This window comes from Balearica regulorum, chromosome 12 (genome assembly GCF_011004875.1).
Source record: "Balearica regulorum gibbericeps isolate bBalReg1 chromosome 12, bBalReg1.pri, whole genome shotgun sequence".
Taxonomy (NCBI): domain Eukaryota; kingdom Metazoa; phylum Chordata; class Aves; order Gruiformes; family Gruidae; genus Balearica; species Balearica regulorum.
The window spans coordinates 20,199,705-20,221,243 of NC_046195.1; the positions used below are offsets into that span (position 1 = coordinate 20,199,705).

The 21,539-nt window shown below is 48.7% G+C and overlaps 2 protein-coding genes across 7 annotated transcripts in view; one reads left to right on the forward strand and one right to left on the reverse strand.

The window, feature by feature from the left end:
- The window catches only part of LRRK1 (leucine rich repeat kinase 1), an 81,412-nt gene extending 77,850 nt beyond the window's left edge, over positions 1–3,562 (forward strand). For all 6 annotated transcript variants that reach the window (XR_012837352.1, XM_075763907.1, XM_075763908.1 and 3 more), the window contains 2 exons: positions 133–234; positions 2,087–3,562. Coding sequence is in view for 5 of the 6 variants with exons in the window: in XM_075763907.1 (XP_075620022.1) it covers positions 133–234; positions 2,087–2,264 (280 nt within the window). In the remaining variant the exon portion in view is untranslated. The remainder of the gene's footprint in view (positions 1–132; positions 235–2,086) is intronic.
- A 9,238-nt stretch (positions 3,563–12,800) lies between these two features.
- LOC104631169 (chondroitin sulfate synthase 1) overlaps positions 12,801–21,539 on the reverse strand; it is a 78,981-nt gene continuing 70,242 nt past the window's right edge. The window contains exon 3 of the mRNA XM_075763911.1: positions 12,801–16,274. Coding sequence (XP_075620026.1) covers positions 14,682–16,274 — 1,593 coding nt within the window. The 3' untranslated portion in view covers positions 12,801–14,681. The remainder of the gene's footprint in view (positions 16,275–21,539) is intronic.

Below are 21,539 nucleotides of genomic sequence, written 5' to 3' on the forward strand. Positions count from 1 at the left end.
CGCAGTGCAGAAGGTCGTGTAACCGCAGGAGGCATTGCAGCAGAGAGGATGGATATCCAGCGTGGATCTTCCTCAGCTGTCCCCAGTCTCTGCTGCGGAGTACATGTGATGTCTCCCTCGTTTCTCTTCTAGGAGAGGAGGGGATATCATCGTTATCGGACTGGAGAAGGAATCCGGCACCCAGCGGGGCAGAGTGATCGCTGTGCTGAAGGCTGGGGAACTGGCTCCTTATGGGTGAGGCTGAATTGGGCAGTGCCTGCCATACCAATTTCTGGGGGTGCAGGGGGACTGGGTAGGGGTAGCAGAGGGAGGCTCTGCAGGCTCTGGGGGCTGTCAGGAGCTTCCTCTTGGCTTCCAGCAGCATCTGGGAAGCTCCTAGCCAGAGAAGACGTGGTTGCTGGTTGCACATTGAGGCATGCGTATGCTCTTACCGCACGGCAGATGGCGAGGGGAAGGCACTGCGACCACTGCCTGGTCTCCAAAAGCCACAGAGACCGAGTGCCCCCGTGATGAGACAGGCAGGACCGTCTTGCACAGCGCGATAAACGTCAGTCTGATCCTGCCTGGTGCTGACTCCCAGTGCTCTCAGGGCACCTGGCAGAAGATCGCTGGAGCTTGGCAGACTCAGGCCCTGCGTGAAGAACAAGAGGTGTATTTATGCAGAGCGCAGCGCTTGTCTGTGGCTGCATTCACGTGGATCAGGTTGACGTCCTGGCTCTAAATGAGCACCTTTGTGCTGTCGGCAGTGATGGGCTGCGGCAAGGCTCCTGGAGCACAGGGGAGAGCAGTTATATACGTTAATTTAAAACGTTTCATACAGCAAACGAGAGTCCAAGTAAATAAATAGCTGCTAGAGAGATGGGGGCGTTTCTGCTGATCACTTAAATACCAGTCAGGGATTGTACTATTTATGTCCAAACAAATGGAGGTTAAGCAGTGCTAAGGATTATAAATGATCATTTATTACCACTGAGCAAACACAACAAGAGATCAAAGTGCTACTGCCATTCCCTTTATTTGCTAACTGACTGTCTTTATCAGTTAGTCAGGAGTGGAGTATTATCTTTATTGTTCACAGTACTCTTAGGTTGATTTTGCTTTACTCAAATTAGCGGGGTGACATGCTTGCTCAGGCTTGTGCTTTGCTGTCTTTAAGCCTGGCTGGTTCAGGCATGGTGGCCGTTGACTCGCCCTGTTTTACTGGCAAGATAAAAACCAGCCGATAGTGCCTGCGTCCTCTGTGCCCCCCCAAGTGCAGAGCAGGATAGGGATCTGAGGGAAGGGAGGTGGCTTCTTAGGGGCAGTTTGCGATGAAAACCAGCTGCCAAGGCCAGCCCTCGCTGTCAGTGCTTCCCATCTAGGGGCCTTTCTGGGGAAACAGTTTGGGGCTGGTCTTCCCCCATCTGCTGTTGGAGTAGTAGAAAGAGCCCAGCAAGGTTCCCTGGAACCCTGCAAGGACACTCATGTCATCTGCCCGGCCACCTCCCTCTGGGTATCTGCAGGGCTGGATTCAACCGTCCTGTTTGATCAGCTAATGTGCTCAGAGATCAGGAAGGGAAGCATGTGCAACACGATGCTGTCACACAGGAACTTTGTGAGTCCCTGGGCTGTTGCCATAGCCGTGCCTGCTGGTCTGGACTCGGGGCTCGTACCCACTGCCACACGGCATTTCAGGCTGCGGAGACTCCCGGCAGCCTGCACTAGCTGTGCCATGATGCCGGCTGTTTTGAAAATGCCCAGCTGGCAGCAGGCAAAAGAGTCTGTGGATTTAGCAAATGGGGAGATTAACAGCAACTTCAAAATGTCACGGCAGACTTAAGCACCCACCTGCGTGTTTAGGCACCTGAATCCCTTTAAAAATCTTTTCCCGTGTCCCTGAGCCGCTTGCTTTTGCCGTGACATAGTTTCTGAACCCTCTCTTTGTTACGTTCCCCTTTCTCAAGGATTTACAGCTTATAAAAAGAGATTCGGTAGCTGGAAAGGAAAGCTCGTGAGTCAGTGCCTCCCAGATGAGCGGCCGTGTGCTGCGTTAGCAGAGCTGCTCTCCGCTATAATGCCCTTCTCCGCTCTGTTCTTCCTTTCCCAGGACACTGGTGGATGCTGCTCTCATAGCAAAGGACACAGTTGTGTGCTGCTTTGAGAATGAAAACATGGAGTGGTGCCTGGCTGTCTGGAGGGGTTGGAGTGCCAAAGACTTTGACGTTTTCTACCAGGCCTACGAAGAGCTGGGAAGGCTTGAAACCTGCATGCGAAAAAGAAGGTAGTGCTTGTGGTGCTGGGAACTGAGGCTCGACGAAAGGCGGAAGCGTCCTGCTCTGAGCACGCCTGGACTCCGAGACACAGCCCCGGAGAGGGAGGGGATGAGGGGTGCATGGGGGAACGTGATTCTGGTTTGCTGCTAACGAGCACTGCGGGATTACTGTGGCTGCAGCCCCAGCAGAGCTTTTGGGGACTGAAGAAACCTGACGGTGTGAGCTGGGCAGGGATGAGCCCAGGAGCTGGGCCGTCTCCCCGCTCTCTTGCTCCGTCACACGCTCCCTTGCAGTAGTCGAGAGCAGAAGGTGGAGGTGGCTGCAGTTCTGCTCATGCCTCTCTTTCCAGTTTCTTCCCCGTTTTAAACTCCTTCCTCCCCTTCAGCATGCCCTGGCTGCTGCTGCTGCTTTTATAGTGTCTGTTGTCAGCTGGGAGAGCTCCATCAACCCCAACGGGCTCTTTCCGGGGAGCCTGAGCACGTTACAGTCCCCACAGCCTGCTGGCGGGCGGTGCAGTTCACCGTGGGCTAATTCACCCTGCTCCGGGGGAAACGCGCCTGCTGGAAGTGCTGCGGGGCTGCTACCCCCGTCCCTGCGAGTTTGTTAGAGGCTACTTCAGGTGTAGCCCCTGTTGTGACTGCTGTGTAGAGACATCCAGGTGTAAGAACCAGCAATAAGCTTTGGCTGGCCACTGCCTTTCTGGTTCCTAAAACCTATTGTGGTATAGTGTTACTGTGAGAGTCTAAAATAATCTGCCAATAATACTGCACAAGCTCAGTGAGCGAGCAAGCTATTTAACTGCACTGTTGCAATGTCAGTTGTAGAGCTGATACAAAGCAAAGCTACTCAGTTTGACAGATACTTCCTGGTGTAAGAGAAGGGAGCCCTGAGACCAGGAAGGTTTTTACTCGTCTCCTTTTTCTCTTGGTAAATACGCTCTGGAGTATCAGGAACACAATAAGCTTAATTTGCCTGTGTATCTGTGCAGCTTCTGCTCACCGCAGCTTTCATTTTATCTTCATTAGTGGCCTGGGATGATGTATTGGCTCTGAATACAATTGCACTTAGTTATCCCAAGCATGTACAGCAGTGTAAAAAGTGAGTCTGACTAAGCACCCTGTAAAAAGGTGTACAGTTTGAATTTTGGACTTTTTTTTTTCTATCCCAAGAAACTTGTGTGAGCATCGGCAAGGCTGGCCAAGGCCGAACGGGCAGGTTAACCCTCTGGTTCACATTTCTGTTGCAGGCTGCTAAAATATCCTTCTTCACAAACAGAGCATATCTTAAAATAAACAGATTTCTCCCCACAATGACACTGCGTTGGTGGCACTTTTTATAGGCAGCCCATGCCTGCGTCAGCTGCAGGGTGTTCAGGGTCTGCAGCGTCTGGTTAAAACGCACGTCCTCCTGATGAGCAGAGGATCGGGTTTACAAGCACAGTCTGGCTCCTTACCCAGCCTTACCTGTCTCCATCCCCCTGCGGCTGCTTCCAGTGGCTCGTGGAGCGGGTCCGGCCGCACCACTGCGCCCCAGGTTGCTGTCCCCTGCCAGGACAAGTTCTCCTGCCTCTTGTCACAGAGAGGGGGGAAGAGGCGGCTCAGCCCTTCGCTGCCGCTGCAGTTTGACGGGCATTGTCACAGCTTCCCCAAGAGCTCAGCCTGACTCGAGCTTAGCTGTGAAATAGCTGTATCTGTGTCAGGGCTAATTAACTGCATTTCCCTGAATCTGTGTCACCTACCGCCCGTCCCGCTGCACAGCCCGAAGCCTGCACGTGCTGCTGTGCACACTCCTCCCCTGAGCTGGAGTTCAACCATCTCACGGTCACCTCCTCCGGTTGCCAGACCCCTTGTACACACACACGTACTATTTCATGACCCTTCAAGCCCTAACACAGGCTGTAAAACAGTTTGTACTTTCATTCCGCCTTGCAGGTTTTCTTTGAGAACACACTGTCTGGAATAGTCACAGCAGTTCCTTGTCATCCCTGTCGAGCAGAACATCTTGGGCACTGCGCTGCTTCCAAAGCCAGCATGGGGTCATGCCCCCCATGAGGTCCCCGGCCCCCACGGGGGTCAGCCGGAGCCTCTCCTAAACCTTTGGTGGGCACCGGCCGAGGCCCCGCCACAAAAGGGGCTTTGTTCTGCTCACCGCCGCACTCCGGAGCTGTGCAGCCCTTGCGCACACCCTCCCCAGGCACACCGTGACGTCCCGGCTCTGAAAACCCAACCTCGGGACGGTCGGCTGCGGGGACGAGAGGCTGCACGTGCTGCAGCGGGAGGATGGCAGCCGGGTTGTGTGGGAGCGGCGGAGAAGCATGAGAGGTCCTTGCTGCAGGGACAGGAGTGTGTCCCGAAACCTCCTGGGAACAGGGGGTTAGTTCCCAAAAAAACCACTGAGAGCCTGAATGCTGCTACCCTGGAGTCAGGACAAAATCCCCCCCCTTAAGCAAACCTGAAACCTCCTTAGCACAAGGCTCCATTAAGTCAGCAACGCACATGCTGCCTGAATAAATCCCCAAGGGCAAAAATAAACAAAATCCAAAAAACCCCCACCAGTTCAAACAGTTAAGGTGAGAATTCAATGCTCTTTCCCAGCCCTCCCACCAGGGAAGCCTGTTCTGCTCCCAGTGGGACTGAGGGCAGGTATGGGTGAGGGGCGTCATCTGTCCCCTGTCACCCATCCATCCCTGGGGAAAGGGACGGGGTCAAGGCCAAAGGCAGGAAAAGCCCCAAGAGCGCAGGAGCAGGGGGCTGCCTGAGCCCCAGACGCCGCTGATAAAGGTCCCAGGATAGCTGCGTATGTCACAGTCCTTGCTATTTTATTTCAGCTTCTAAAAATAAGCCCGAGCTGGGGCCTGGAAGGGTTTATTCCTTCAGCTGATGGCGGATAGACGAGCGAACAGCTCAGGTTTGGCTCGTCGGTGCCAGGTTTCCCCCAGGCCATCTCGGAGCAGCGGGAGCGCATGGAAAGGGCTCAGCGCTGGGAGGGAAACGGATGCTCTCAGATGAGATTAACCCCCTGCACGGGCAGCGGGAGGGAGGCGGGTGCTGAGGCCATTAATTACTCGCCGAGGAAGCGGTAAGACGCACAGGACCTGTCGCCACCGGGATTAACCGAGCCGGCAGCGCTGAAGCCCCCGCTCAGGCGCAGCTGCCCAGACCCCCCCTCAGCTTCAACCCCTGCGAGCAGAGAGCTGCTCGCTGCACCTTGGGGTTTTCCCTGAAAAAAACTGTCTTTTACCTGCTTTAAAAGAAATAAAAATAGTGACCAGCTGGACACTGATTACTGTTCCTGCTTGTGGCTGTTTCTTTGCAGGGTCAGACCCTGGGCTGGAGAATGACTGGAGAACACCCGGGTCCTGGTGGGGCTCAGGGCACAGCCTGAACATTTTTTTTCTTGGGGAAGGGTGGGAGACAAGCATGATGGGGATGGAAACTGCTGATCATACCCCATCTCTGAGGCCCCATGTCCTGGTGCTCACTTGGGACATTTTGGGGACCCAGCACACTCCCCCCCACCCAGCACTATGGATGCACCAACCCTGCCAGCCCAGGGCTGTCCAAAACCAACTAGCTCCTCTGGAAAATGAGCAGCATTAAAGATAGTTCTGCTAGAAAAGCAAATGGCCAGTTCTTTGCCCCACTGCTCACGCTGCCCTGGGCAGTGGTGCAGGATTGGGCCCAAATGCCTGTGACAGCTCCCAGAGTAGCCCAGCACCGTGGTCCCATCCTGCTGCTTGCAGACCCCGCTGATGGGATTACTCCCTGCGGGTCTCATCACTGGGCACATCCCTCCGGCTAATCCAGGCATTGCCTGTGAAGAAAGCCACGGAAAGGGCAATTTAATGGTATTAAAATTTCCCCCGTCCCGCCCGGATAAAATAACCTTGGCAGATAATAGGTGCCCTGTGCTGCCTGGGTCCCAGCCCCACAGCATCCCTGGGGCTGCGCATCCCGCCGTACCCAAAAGCGGCAGCTCTGCAGGAGCCGGGATGCTCCGGGGACGAGGCGTCGCAGCTGGGCATCAGACAGCCGGATAAGGAGGATAACAAATCCAATCTTAGTTTCTAACATTGCAGTGTGATTAGAAATGAAAAGCAGGACTTTATTTCCCCACCTCCTGAACAGACCAGCTCTTCTGCAGCTCCAGTGCGGCGTCTGTCCCGGCCGGCGTCCCAGCAGCGCAGCCAGGGCTTGAGCCGGCCGGAGCGGTGAAGGTGCCGGGGCTGCTGCCCAGGCTGGTTCCCGCTCCCCTTCGCGTTCGCCGTGACACCGCGCTGCCACCAAAGACCAACACAAGCATTAAACCCACCCCCATGGCCTGCGCTCACCCTGACTGATGGCCTGGGCGGCTCTTTGCACTTTTGAGGCTTAAAAAAAAAATAAAAAATGCCATTTTCAGCTTCATTTTTCCAAGAGCTGGGTGACTCAAATGTTGGGTTTTGGTTGTGAGGTTTTTTTGTTTGTTTTTTTTTTTTTTTCTCTGTTACCTTCAATATGCAGAAAAAAAAAATCATAATTTACTATATTAGAGATGCCCCAGTGAAAAGGGGGGGGGGGGGGGGGGGCAGGTGGGCATTTAAGCGCGATGGTTCTTGGTATCAGCGTAAAGGAAACAATAAAGTGGGTTTTTTTTTTGTTTTTTTTTTTTTTTGTGGGAGGTGGGGAAAGCGGCAGCTCTGGCTGTTTTGTATTCTGGTACAAAAAGGATAGAGGAAATTAGTTTTCTTTAAGCAAACTTTAAAAGGACAGGAAATATTGTGGCTATTTTGGGCTGCCAGCCTGTCCTCAGCTTACCCCAGGCCGTGGCGGTGGGATGGGCAGCACCACTGGGCTTCGGTGCCGGCACCGTGGCCCCGGCTTTGCTTTACTGTGGGCAGGAGAAGGCTGCTGCGCTGCCAGGGCGGGTGCCTGCTCTTCATCACTGATTCCTAAGAAAATGACATCAAGATTTTTAAAAAAAAAAAAAAACAAACCCCTAGGAAAGACCCATTCCACCCTGCGGGCACTTGGGACTGGGTGGAGGTTTGGGGGACAGCCCTTCCAGGTCCCCGTTCACCCTGAGGTGACGCCGGGACTTTATGGGGCTGACAGGAGCATCGAGGTGGCACCGTGGCACGTCCCTCCACGGGGCCGCGCGTCCTATGAAAAATGCTACAGGCTGGAGGCTCCTCTCCACAATTTAGTCGCGGTTTTTGGTTGCGTGGTTGGTGGGGTTTTTTCTCTTTTTTTTTTTTTTTTTTTTTTTTGACAATAGGGTCTTTTACGTAGCACGTCTGAGGAAGGGGTTTCGCAGGGCACAAAGCCCCCCGCCAGCTGCCGGCGGGGTCCTGGCTTCAGGGCCACAGCTCTGGGGCTGAGCCCCCAGCCCAGGCCAGGGAGCCCAACCCCACACACCATCACTCCTGCGTCCGGCTATTGCACCAGCGGCGATTTGGGCCGGTTTCCACGCTATTAAACACTTCAGTATGATCTTTCAGCCCTAATAAATCTTCTGGGGATGTGTTGGTCTGACCTCTGGAAAAGGGGGTTTCCCTTTGCTTTCCCCCCGCGCTGATGCTCTAACCCTTATGGCTGCAGTGAGTGGGGCCTCATGCAAGAACAAGACTTTAAAAATTGTGCCAAATTTTTCCAAAAAACCCCCCCCAAACATGCAGTCTCCTTGTGCAAACACTGCCCAGCTCTGTTTCTACCCAGCTTCGGATGTCTTGGGAGGCAGCAGTAGCCATGAGACAGCCCCGCGCACACACCATAGTGGTGGAGGACAATAGCGGCGTGAAAACCAGCTCAGCTTTGCCCCAAAACTACCCTGAGAGCTTCAACTGAACCCAGGAGCGGAGCAATGCCCTGGGAGAGCTGCAGCGGGGAGCAGGGCCAGGCCCTGGAGGTGCCCGAACATCGCTGCCGCCCCCCCGCTGCCTTTTCCAGGGGGAAAAACCCACAGAGAAGCCGAAGCCCAAAGGTCCGGCGGCACCAAGGGCTGGGGTGGCTCCAGCACATGGCTCAAGGCTGCTCGGAGAAAAAGCAATGAAAAAAAGTCTTTTTTTTTTTTTTTTTTTAAAGAAAAGTTCTTCCCACCAAGGCTCACACTTCAAACCACCGTTTGCACGTGGACATTAATTACCTTTGCCGCGTCAGGAAGTGGGGAGGTGGCATGAAAGTCGGCGGGAGGGAAGGAGCCTTTCAAGGATTTAAATCCTTTTAATTTAGGGGCAACGCCTCAATGCTGCTGGAGGGATCTGGGGGGGCTTCAGCACCCCCAGCTTTGGTGGCATACTGCTTGCTGCCATCCGGATGCGGGAAGGAGCCCTGGCATGTGTCCAAATCTGTTTGCTTTCCCGGGGTACGGCGGGTGCTGCCGTCCCCTTACGCGGACTTTGCCGTCCCCACAGCGAGCGCCCGACAGCAGCTGCGGGTGAGCATCTCCCTTGGTGCCCTCTCGGCCGCCCCTCGGGGAAGCCCCAGTGCCAGAGAAATGGTGGGGGTTTTTTTTTGGGGGGGGCAGACCAGGGTATTTTGCAGATTTGGGCTCTGACGAGCAGCGCAGCAAATAGAAGAACTCCCTGCAGAGATGTCGCTGAGTCTGCTGGGGACCGGCCGAAGCTGTCACCCACTCTCTGGCTTTGCTCCTGCGGACCAAGCGTAGAGCTGCCCTGGATGGGGCTGGGGCCAGGGCAGGGATGGGGATGACGATGGGGCCAGGGGTGGTGCTGGGGGCTGAGCTTGCCTGGGACAGGTGCTCAGCACCGGGGGAATCACAGAAAAGTGATTTTGGGCAGTGGGCAGCCGGGAGGGCACGTACCCGCCCCACGGAGCTGCGGGTCTGCAGCAATTCAGGTTCCCCAGGGCCAAACGCTGCCCGTGGAGCCAAAGTCAAAAGAGCAAACAGCCTTTATCTGCCCTGTATCTCAGCACATTTTCTTTCAAAGCTTGTTTTATCGCAAAATTACTTTAAACTGTGCCCTTTGTATGAGCCCTTTTATTGAAAAGTCAATAAAGCACAAAGGTGTGGTTATGTTTTTTGCGTTCATTTTCTAAAGAAACCATCGGTGAGAGTCATAGCAAGACCCGGGCAAAGTCCTCCCGGCAGCCCCAGCCGTGCGGTGGGGACCCCTGATTTCCAAGACACTCGAGCCCAGCGTGCTGGAAATGTTGGAGCCGATTCAGGTCAACTAAAGTCAAGATTTTTATTGAATTCAAGTGTGAAAATAAATACAGCCAGCCCAGTATTTGGCCTGTCATTTTTTTGATGTTAATTCAATTTTTTTCACCCTGTTCATAACTGTGATTTAAAAGGTGTTAGAGATTCCTGGGCTGGAGGAGAGCCGGGAGATGGGTTTTGGAGCTTGGAAAGGACGTGCCGGGGTTTTTTTTGCCCCTGGGAAAGTAGCAGCAGTTTGGATGTGAGGAATAAAAGCGCTTCTGGCAGCAGCAGCCAGGTGAAATCCCGTAAAAGAGTCAGGGAAGGAAACCTCGTGGGATGCGGCTGCACTGCAGCCCAAACGTGCCTCGGCCGCGGAGTCTAGGAAGTCTCCAAGGCTGCCCATGCCCCATGGAGGAGATGGCATTTGAGTCCCATTTGGCACAAAAAAAACCCCTGAATTTGCTCCAGTCGGTGCAGTGAGTCACATTGAGAGCGCGCAGAGCTGGGTACGAACCCGTTTGTTTAAAGTAGACCCTACCGCGGGCAGTGTCCCACCGGCGCAGGAATCGCCACGTCCCAGAGCAGAGGAGGAACCCGGTGGGACCTGGAAGCATCTGCCCCTGGCAAGGGGGAACCTGCTCCCCAGCTTTAAAGCCTCTGAAAGATTTTCTTTCCAAAAAGCTCTCGAGCGAGGCTGGCTGTGCAAGAGGAGTATTTTTAGCAAGTATTCATGCGAAATGACTTAGGGTAATAATTTGCAATGTAAAGTTAGCGCTTCAACAAAAACTCAGACTAAGCAGATTTTGGGGTCAGCGGGATTTTCTCGCTGATCGTGCTGAAAGGATCGGTACGGCAGGTCCAGGGAAGCTGCGCGGAGGCTGGAGCTGGTCACTGATTTTTCAGGGCACTAAAACCCCACCACTGCGCCTAAGGGTCCAAAACTTGAAATCCTTCCATGGACCATGACTTCACAGTTACATATAAATATTTAACCTGTAAACAGTCGCACCGAGCATGACGGTCACCGAAAGCAGCGTGACAGCTTTCCCGGAGCCGTGCTTTCCCCGTGTCCTTCGCCTCTTCTTGCTGTCCTTGATCCTTGAGCAAAGCAACGAGCTGCTGGGAGAGAAGTGCCCTTAGAGAACAGTGGTAACAAACCCGCTGCCCCCCCCGCCTCTCCCTGAAGTCAATTGAACTCCAGCGACTGATGAACGTTCATGAACAGAGAGCCAAGCGCAGCCCCAAGACGCCCCAGCTCAAGGCTCACAGTGAATTTTGGCCATCCCCCCCGACAGCAGGATCTCCTCACCACCCCACAAATGTTCCTACTGGAAGGAAGGACCATGGCTGGGCTTTAGGGTCCTCTGCAGGTCCCCCCCCGATGCTCACCTCAGCCCCTCCGGTTCATCAGCTCCATCTCCCGCAGGTGATAACCCAGCCTAAAGCTGAGCAGGGCTCAGGCTGCCGGAGGACAACCCCTGCGGACGGTCACTGCCAGAGACCAGACCCCGGGGAGCACCACGGTGGGGACACCAAGCCCTTGGCAAGCAACGCGGGGCCGGGGAGAGAAGATACCTGAGGGGCGAGGATGGTGATGGGCCATCCCGTCTGCACTTCAAAACCTGGTCCCTCACCCGTCACTGGTGGGAAACAGTCGCTCCCACGGCTCAGTAGACACAAGGGGCCCCCAAAGCCCTTCCAGGGACACCCAACTGCCCAGCACGGGCCACGGGCCAGGGGCGAGCAGAGTCAGCGTGGGCGAGAAACCCGTCCGACCCTGTCCCTCACCGTCAGCCCCCAGAAGATGAGAATGGCAAAGTGTTTCTGAGCTTTGACTCGCAACTTCATCCTCCACGTGGATGTGAGGGACAGAACTTGCACCCACGGGTGGCCAGAAACGGTGGAAGGTTTGAAACCCCAGTGCCGAAGGGCTGCAAAGCTCCGCTTGGGCCAGAGTGTTGCTGCAGTGAGCACGCCCGCAACCAGCACGGCATCTGACACAGGTCTGGAAGAACGAGGGGAAGAAGCATCGCGCATTTTTAATTGTTTTAATGAAGAAGCATCTCGGTATAGAGCAAACCTCAGCAAACGACTCTTGGTCACCACATTCTTCAGTTTCAGGATGACACCATCTCGTTTTCTCATACCTTGGTCTCCTTACAGGACTGGAGGCAAACCCTCATGGATTTTTCCAACGCTAACTGGCCTCTCAGCATGGAGTAAACTTCCCTGCAAACCAACCAACCAGGGTAACGTGGAAGTGAAATCTTCCTGCCCCAGAAGGGATTTTTGTCAGAGGCTGGGTGCCAGCCGATGACTTCCACCTGGGCAAGCTCCTTACAACTCGGGGTAGCAAATACAGCTTATTTTGGTGTAAAATGGGTTTTATAAAGATAGACTTTATCATAGACAGTTACAATTCGAACTTTAACTTTAAAATGGATTACTTTTAAGCTGTGAGTCCATAAAATATGTGGCCAGTTAAGATGTGGGGCCTCAAGAGCTGCCTGCAAGCTCGGTGTAAAACTCGCGTTTAATGCTGCTTGGAGAGATTTGGGAACTGAATCACAACTGCAGCAACCGAGCAAAAAAAAAACCCAATACCAGATGGGTGCTTTTCATTAAACAGCTTTTCCATTTACATGCATTCTGCTTTTACTGGCTGTTATGGGCTAAAAAAAGTCCTACATAATCATAAATGTTAATAAATACAGTATAAGTACAGGGCCTATTCTCCCCCATCACCTTTTGGTACAATTCTTTAGGGTTCATATTCTTCAATCTCTTTTCTGCAGCCACAAATATCAGTTGTTGGGGTTTTTTTTTTTCCCTTTCCCTAGTGTGAAGAAACACTTCTGTAATCACTAAGATTTTTGCTTTGGGATTTAAGTTTTACATAAAAAAGCCTCACGCCACTATTGAACAACTGTGATAAAACTGGCAGAGCTATTAAAAATAAGTGCTCAACGCACTTAATATTATTTTTACTGTGTTTAGAATACATAAAGCATTACTCAATTGTTCAGCCTTGTCATCGTGTGCATTTTGAATGTATCGTTATGGATGTTTTCAGACAGCAAAAGCACTTTTAATCTTTGCAGGAGGAAAAAGTCAAAGCGCTCCGTTAGAGACGACCAGCTGCCCCAGGGAATCACGCGGCTCCTCAGGGCGGGCAGCAATGGGAGCGGACACCGGAGTCTGATGAACGGGTGTCTTCCCTTTCCCCAAAGCCAATGTATGTGGCATTAAGTTTATTCTGAGCCAAAAAACACAACACAGAGGTGAAAACGCTTTGTTAAGAGGGAGATCCTTCTACCTGGACTTACTTCCCAAAACTGCTTTACCTTTGTGGCTGTGCCTACGCTGCGTGAAAAGGTACGGACTGAGGCAGACGACATGAGGAGCTCTGATTGCAAATAAAAAAATCTTTATTGCATCTTAGAAGCATGTCTTAAAAAAAAAAAAAGAAAGATTTTCCATGCACTGAATCCATCCAAGTACCTACATCCTTGGGACTGTCACCAAAAAACGATGAACATTATAAGACATCGACTCTACGCTAGTTGCAGTTCATATTCCATACACGTGTAAACAACGGTTATTTCTCCTACTGGAAGAGCAATTACTCCATAAGATCCCTTCAAACACGGCAACAACCTAAGTATCGGTTTTTCTCCGTTCCTTCACTAGTCTCCACTTCCCAAGAGTAGGCAAAGTGGAACTGAGAGCAATGAAATGGTGCTGGAGGATACGATAGAAAAATATATTGTTCGCTGGTTTTTATTTTTTGTTTCTGCAGAGCAGGGTATTTACAGGTAGGTAGGTCCCAAGAGATCATCTGCTTCAATGACAATGTCCATTCACTGTCTAAGTCTCGGTGTAAAGGGTTCCCTTTCTGACTTTAAGGCACTTTATTTTGTATATTAATCTCTTACCTTGCTAGGTGTTAATTCATCGGGATCACGCTTCCCTTGTATTCGGCCTCTCCATCCCCAGTTCCTCTTAGAATACCAAAAAAATTCCTAAGCTTACTGAAGTCATTCCAAAAATGTGAAAGAAATTTGGGAAAAAAGATTCATGAAAAAAATATTTTAGAAAGTAATCTTTGGAGATCATTTACTGCAAGTATGATGTACACTACCTTATCAGTGAGAAGATGCAATACATTCCTAATATATATATATATATTTACACACACATATATATATATATAAAATATTAAAATGACTAAGAGATATTCAAGGAAAGGTCAAGAACCTAAAACAATGGATATTAAATAAATTAACAGTCTATCAGATACAGAAAAAAATAATCCCAAAACAAATCTAGTAATCAAATGTAATAATTGTTCCCATTAACATCACGTAATCGACTGAAGAAAATCAATGCAATCAGGTGCAGTACACTCAGTATAGAAGATTTTTCCAAAGTTCTCGTTAGGGATCTCTAATTGTTCGTTGCGTACTGTCGCTTTGCTGCAAGAGATTCGCGTTTCCCATCCTTTTCCCCACCTCATTCGGTATTTCTTGCTCACATCGTCTCAGCTCTACACAGGACAGCGGTTGAGGATAATACACAGAACCCACCACGGATTCTTAAACCATTAAGTCCACATATATGGACCAAATACAGACGACAACAATTTCTACAAGGACTAACCGGATAGCAGGCTGTGCTTACTTTCTTCCCTCCCTTGAAGTTGTCTGGCCATAGAAGTGGGTGTGTATTTTTAAACTGAAATAATCAGCCATTCGGAAAAAAAGAACAACCCTCCTGCGATTAATACCCTTCTCATCACCACACCGATTTGTTTTGTTCTAGCGCAATTTAAAAAATAATGGCTATCCTTAAGAAAAGCAGCAGAATCTTTGCACGGTAGCAGTCAGAACAAAACATTTAGATACAGCGTTTTGTCACTTGGCTTGCACGCTCAGGTCCCAATTTACAGAATCCCAGTAACGAAGACAGCAACGGAAAAGGTAGGAAACAATCTTTTGTTCGTAAGGAAATGCTAATTCAAGTCAGATTTCCGCTGATCAGTCAAATAACTCTTAAACAAATTTTTGTTTGAAGGCAAATATTGATCACAGTTTTGTTCGAAACCAAAAACACAACAACAAAAAACCCAACGGCCTTGTACTTTGCAAAACGAGCGCTTTGTAAGAAAACAATGATGATTTCTAAAATATATCCTGTGTGGTCTTTTAAAAGTGAATTATCAAAAAACATTTTCCCAAAAATAAATTAGATAATTAAAAAAAAGGTCTTTTCCAGCATAGCTGGACATTAGGCTGTCCTCACTGAGCCATTAGTATTGCTGCTTTTCCCAAAATTTGGGTCATTTTTTTCAAACCATATTTCAGCCAGCTGTTGTGTGGACCCATAAGTTGAAGCTTTGGACCCCAAGCACATTTTATACTGTTTTGGATCAAGATTGGGGTCACAAAAAACAGGGTGATGCACATGGACTACTCCAATTTCTTGGCTTCGGAAAGTTTTTAAGCCAGCTTGAATGACTTTGTTAAATAAGTCTACGTCTTCAAGGCCCCAACCTTGGATGGAGACATCAAAGCCACCTGCTCGAAGAAGATCACCTTTGTAAATACAGGTAATACCAAAGCCATAGTTCCTCCAGAAACCTGTTTTCTGGGTGAAGGCAAAATGATTGTCACTAGGAACTTTTCCACTATAAACAATCTTTGGATCATACTGGCTAAAAATGATGGGAAAGTATACTTGTTGACCCAAAACTGTATTGGCTCTACACCGCTGGAGGAATTCGGTGGTAAACACTAAGTCAACATCGCAGAAGAAAAGTAAAGACTCATTCTGGAACTGAGAAGATCCGACTTCCAGAGCGAGTGCCCTCGAGAACTCCCCCGACACTGGTAAAACCTGCATGTCAGCCTTGGGGTATTTGGAGCGGTAATCTCTCATCAGCTCGATCTGTTTCACTTTGTCAGGGTTGGAGTTGGAATTGAAAAGCAGGACAACGAGCTTGACATTCTGGTTTGGAATGAGGCACGTCTTTTCAAAATTCCCCATGAACCTTGCAAACATGTCAAAACGTCCGGAGAGAGGAATCAGGATGTTGATCTTCTTGTCTTTGAGTTCCTTCCTCTCCACTTTTGATCTGCCGAGCTGGAAGGGAACAAACATCTTCAGTGAGTTGGAGAGGAAAGACAAGGATCCGGAATCCTGGTTGATTTTGCTGGCCAGCTCTTTGGCGTCCATCTCTTCATGCTCCATAAACTGGATCTTGCTGAACGTCTGCTGCAAGTAGGCGTGCCTCCTGACAGGGACGGTCATCTTCTTCCCCTTATGCTTTTTGTACAGAAGCAACAAGTCAAGAACATACTCTGCTCCATACATCGGATTTACTCTGCGATAGCCATACTGTATTTCCTTGAAATCTATGATCCTCCCCCGGGTCTTAGCGTTGGCGTTGATCATTTCCATGACCTGCATAACAATGTCATCCAACGCTTCACGCTGCGAAGAGTCCATTCCTCTTCGAGGGGGCTGCCCGTCGGCACCCGAATACAAATACTTTCCTGTAAGAAACTCCCACTCCAAGATTTCTTCCCGGTGGCGGGGCTGGAATCGCATGAAGGAGGGTGGCATGCCCAGCTGCAGGTCATCTTTGTGGATTTCTGTATTACTGTATTTGCTCATCAGGACAATTTCCCGGTGCAGCTGTACAGTCCGGTGGCGCAGCTCTGCTATCTTGCGGCTCAACATGTAGCTGTGAAGTCTGTACTGGTATGGTGGGTTCTTATTGGGGTGCAGCGTTATAGCTCTGTGTATTTTGCTGTTCCTCAGGTCTCGGATGTAGCCTTTTTTGTTCTGCTCATAATTTTCATAAAATAGTTGCTGCATCTAGAAGAGAGAAAGGAGAAGTTAGCGTCTCAGCAGTGCTGTCCTTGTGGAAGCTAGCTCACACAACTTCCTCCTTGCTTGCAGGGCCCGGCGGCTTTCTGAATAAGCTGTTCTTGGTTTTAGGCACAGGTTGTAGCAATACCAACTGCTATTCAAGGAAATTAAGAGGATTATTCATTGTAAACTGGTAAAAGAAACATCTACCGTGGATTTGGGATTATTACAGCCCATTCTAGAGATATCACTGTCGGCCAAACAACTGAGCAGCAGCTAGACTGTAAGCTCATTTCTTCCCAACAATACAGCATCACCAGGAAAAAAACCAAACATGAAGCATTCACTACAAAACTCTTACTATTCTTCAGCCTCCCACGGGCTTGAAGAATAATAATAATAAAGAACAATAAAAAAGGATGTCATCTACATAACAAGCAAGTATGACGACACCTTTTCCGTTACACCCAAATGCTGCTCAGGCATTAAAAATCCAGCTTGCTGAATGTTTTAGTCAAGATGCTAAATACGTTATCTCAAGTGCTGCAATGCAAAGCTACAGTTCCCCTCTCATTTTAAAATGTCAATAGAAAGTAAAATGCACCTGAGATTCCTAGCAGCAGTTCCAGAAGGCAGATAATAAAGGATGCATGTGTACGCTAGAATAAAAGCATCCTTAAAGTGAAAATTGCTATTTCAAAACACGAAGATAGCAAGCTAAGATTAGATTCAGAAGCCTTACGGCAAGCCACAACTTAAGAAAAGCGGGCAAACCAGCTTTACAGTTTTCAGTAGGTCAGGCAGTAGCAGATACAATGAAAGGCATGTGGAAACCAGGATGATAAAGTGGAAAATAAAATGGGGGGAAAAAAAAAAAAACCAGAGAAAAAACCCCTCAAGGCCAAAGTTATATACCAGCCTAGAGAATGGACATCTAAAAAGACCACGGGCTGATTCTATGTCACAACACAAATGTCATCAACCTGCCACAACAGCTTTATTTGATATAGGATCCAATCTACGTTACTGGCAGCAGAATTTGCTGTAAAAGGCTACTATAAAGATTAGCAAAGACCTAAAATCCAAACGACGAACAGAAGAGAGAATGACTCAAATATGATGGCAATTAAAGGGAGCACTCAAAGGAAAATCACAGGCACAGAAAGCCTACCTCTAACAGACAGTGCGAGTGATGCTTCCACCAGCTGTTCAGACCCAGCAGAAGTCCTGTTTTATTAGGCCTCCAGTTGCATATTTCCCATTATTGTGGACAGACAGTGAATCTAAGGGATAAACCTACACCTGGATTTAATTGCCGCTATCTTAACACACCAGATGCGCGCATACTGAAACCTGAAATTCAGTGTATCACTATGGACAGCAGAGGAGCAAACTCCACCCACTTGAAACGGCTCTCATGGATTTTAATCTGAACAAATGTAATTCATTTCAAAGGAGGGAGGGAGGAATTTCAGCCAGACCGAGAAAGAAAGGACATTTTTTTCATGGGTCATCACCAGTCCCCCATCCCTCCTCCATTCCTGCTCAAGTTCACCTTCTTGCCCACTCTCCCCCAAGTAATTCCTGCTGCTTTCACGCTGTCTGTGAGCAATTCAGGCCAGAGGCTGTCTCTTATTAGACAGACTCCATAGAGCAATGCAGCCAAAGGAGAACATCTTGGCAATGGCCTCTTGGCAAGCCACACATGAGCTGCCTGTCAAGATGCATATCCCTTTAGAAGTCATGCAAGATTTAAGAGTGCACTACGGGCAGAGGTAGTTGGTCTGATCCTATGTTCAGCAGAGATATCAAAATCGAATGAACCTCATGCTTTCCCAAGAAGCATATTTTTCTACTCACCCAAAGACTGTTCTTCATTTGTACCCCTATATTGTTTCCTCTACTAATAACACTTTATTTTTTGTCCACTTTGAACCTCGCTGCTTCTGTTAAGGGCCTCAGATCACACCCACTTATGGTCAGTCCTGTAAGCACAATTTATTTCAATGGAGAGCTCACGCAGCAAGAAGAAGACCAGTCCAACACTGCAGGACCCACATGTATATTTTTAGTGACTCCACTGATCTATCCTCTCTAAAACTATTTATATATATAGAAATATAAGTATTAAAAGCGTATGGTAACAGATTTCACTGACATTTTAACTACAATACAACTATAGGCACAGGCTTTCCCAGGAGTATTGTGACATTAGATAAAAATTCTTAAAGCATGTCATTAGGCCACTGTTATTTAAAGGAAAATTGACAATAGGATTTAATTTCAAATCTTGTTTTGAATTTATAAGAAAAGAAAATCAAGACCATGCAGCCTGAATGTATTTATTCCAAAACTGCCATCTAGGGCATTCTGAGTTAGCTGCAAGAGGAAACCATAAGAAGCAGAAAGGCTTTTAGATTACACAACAAAGTTTTAATAGAATACCGATGGGTAGGAAAATGTTATGAAACTTCCCAATGGAAGTAAAGCTATGAACCCCTAAATAAAATAAACAAGCGTATTTTAAAGCTCTGGCTTGCCATGCAGGAGTAACCTCTCAGCTAGGCTGGTTAACTTCTGAACTTTTAATACTATTTGTCTCTTCCAAAAACTAGCTAACTTTGAAAACTGAACTGAAAATAAAACATATCTCAGCAAGACTTTACTGGTGCTTCAACCCAAAGCAATTTACAACTGAAACTTCTATTAACGGTCACCTTGCTCCAGCCAAAAAGGTGACAACTGTAACAAACCATGTGCTCCAGCCAACCCTGCAGTGCAACTAATGAGAAGCACCACAGTAGCCAGGCTTTTATATAATCCTATTTTTTTCAGAAGAATGCCTTGCAAGGCTGGCACTTTCATTGTTCGTCCTATGAAGTCTCCCCCTTCCATACTCCAGCGTCGCTCTTGTCTCCTCGCATTCAGCAAGCTGCAGCAGGCACGGGACGTGCCAGCATCCTGCCGCCCCGGTCCCCCCATCTAGGAACCAAGGTACACCCCACTCCGGTAGGAAAGACACGGAAGGGTATGAGAAGGGGTTGATTAATTCCCTACGGAGAATATAATGACTTACACAGTATTTTTGCACAGTGGCATGAAGTGCTGTAAATGAAGTCCAAGTGGCCAGCAGCCAACGGAGCAATTTAACCCTTCCTGGACCAAGGTGCCTGCGGACACCAACTGCACAGAAGCACTGCGATACCCATGGGCTTTCCTTCACGATAAGAAGTCCCACGTAGATTGCATTTTCTCACCTGTATCTACACAACTTGAAAGAAATGAGCGATTCCTTCCATACAGTTTGACAGCTCCACCAACATTAATTTGCTTAAATCATTAAGGCAGCACTAGTCCTCGGCATTGGGTTCAATCCCTAAGAAGAGCAATGCCCAACTATTGCCCATCACTGTTAACATAGTTTCTACCTCATTTGGGACAAAACACTATGCTAAATGAGCACACATGGGCTTTTGACTGCACACAATACTGGAAAGCCATAAGGAAGACAAAAAATCGTAATTACCTCTTGTGTACATCATTAATAGGTGGGTGGGAGAAGATGACAGAGAAAGTAATACCTGCAATGTATTTGTTCCTCCCACATAGCAGCCATTAAACACATACGTGGGGAGAGACAGAAGCCCAAAATGTCCACGTCTCTAACACACATTACGTGCAAACTTCCCCATGCCTGCTACCAGACTCTTGCAAGTTGAACTCTTGCAAACTCTTCTTTTAGTGAAACAGGTCTCTCTATGATTCTTTTCAAAAAAAGAACCTTTCATGGATATTAATTTTGCAATGATTATATTCTAAGCATGCTTTATTCCAGTGCAGAGCACTGAGAGCATAGGGATACAAAGAAGAGCTACTCTTTATTGACCACTATTTACTCTAGACCTGTTGAAGCCTTAAAAACCCTAATGTTCCCCAAACCATTAGAGACTGAATGTTTAAACTGTGGTACAGCTGTTGTGGGCACTACTGGCTCATGTCCAAAAGACCAAGTGAAAGGAGAGAGTGTTATGTTCTTCATTTCAAATGAAGAAGTCTTTTGCAGGCCAGAAAAAGTGTACTGGAGAAAATGGACTTTAAAAATAAGACCAGTTTATGCAGAAACTGGCCTGTAGCCACGGATTAGCCCCTGAGGGCTTTCTCTCACAGCTCCAGATTGTACTACCACAGCCCAGAAAATGTAGCCCCACAAGACTCGTGAATAGCAATCGCGGACAAGACATGTTGCATAGCAGGCTTCAAAATGCCCAAGATGTGCTTTAAATACAAAGCCAAACTAATTAAAAGCTCATAAGATGGCTAATATCACCTAGTGCACGAGCACCTCAGTTGGGAGGAGATGAGCGTGCAGGTCCCTCTCCACAGCTGGTGCAGAGCTGTTCTCCTATGGGAGTAACACCGGTGCCGGGTCAGCCCTTACCCTGCCCCACAGCTGTGCTGCCAAAACTAGGCAGGATGCTCACCCCCATCTCCTCCTCGCTCCTCCTTCCAGGGATGCAACCGTAGTGGTGCAAGGAGGCAGTTCCTGTTGGTTGGGTGAAGTGAAATGAAAGATGTTTTGCAGCCATGTCCCAAGTAACTGTATGAAATAACTGTAGCTGCACTAACAATGAGTTGCCACTTCGGAGTGATTAACCAAAACAGATCACTAGTTTTCTGTGTTTTAAATCACCAATATAGCTAAATTGATAAAGTATTTTGCATGTAGACCCAATGGAAAGGAACAGTGGGTCTTTGTTTACTGCTGACTTGTCTATGGTGGAGGGGGAGACCGTAGTGACCTCCCTGGATACAACTCTGTGTATTCAGGGTTCTAATTAACAATGATCTTTCCATTTTAAATCCTGATGCTTTATGTGTGATCCCACAGCTAACCACTGACATGTCCTGGGCAGAGTTATTATGGTGGAGACAAACACGGGGAAGTGATGGATAAACACTCATTTCTAGTGAACTTGGCCACTCGTTCATCCCTGTAACCTCCCCAGCTGCCACTACAGGAAAGGATGCAGGAAACACCACTCGGCACTGGGAGATCAGACTTCCCTCTCAGCTGACAAGTGAAGCCCCAAGCTCTGGAGCACGATTAAATGATGTGATTCCTCAGACGAGTTACTTCTCACACAAATTCCATCATGTACCACTGGTTTGCATTTGCTTTGTTTCATAAATTAAAGAGGGGCAAGAAAATCAGCTGGACATCCTGAACAGCCAGTATTCAAAGTTTCCATAGCAGACTGCTAGAGAAGCAGA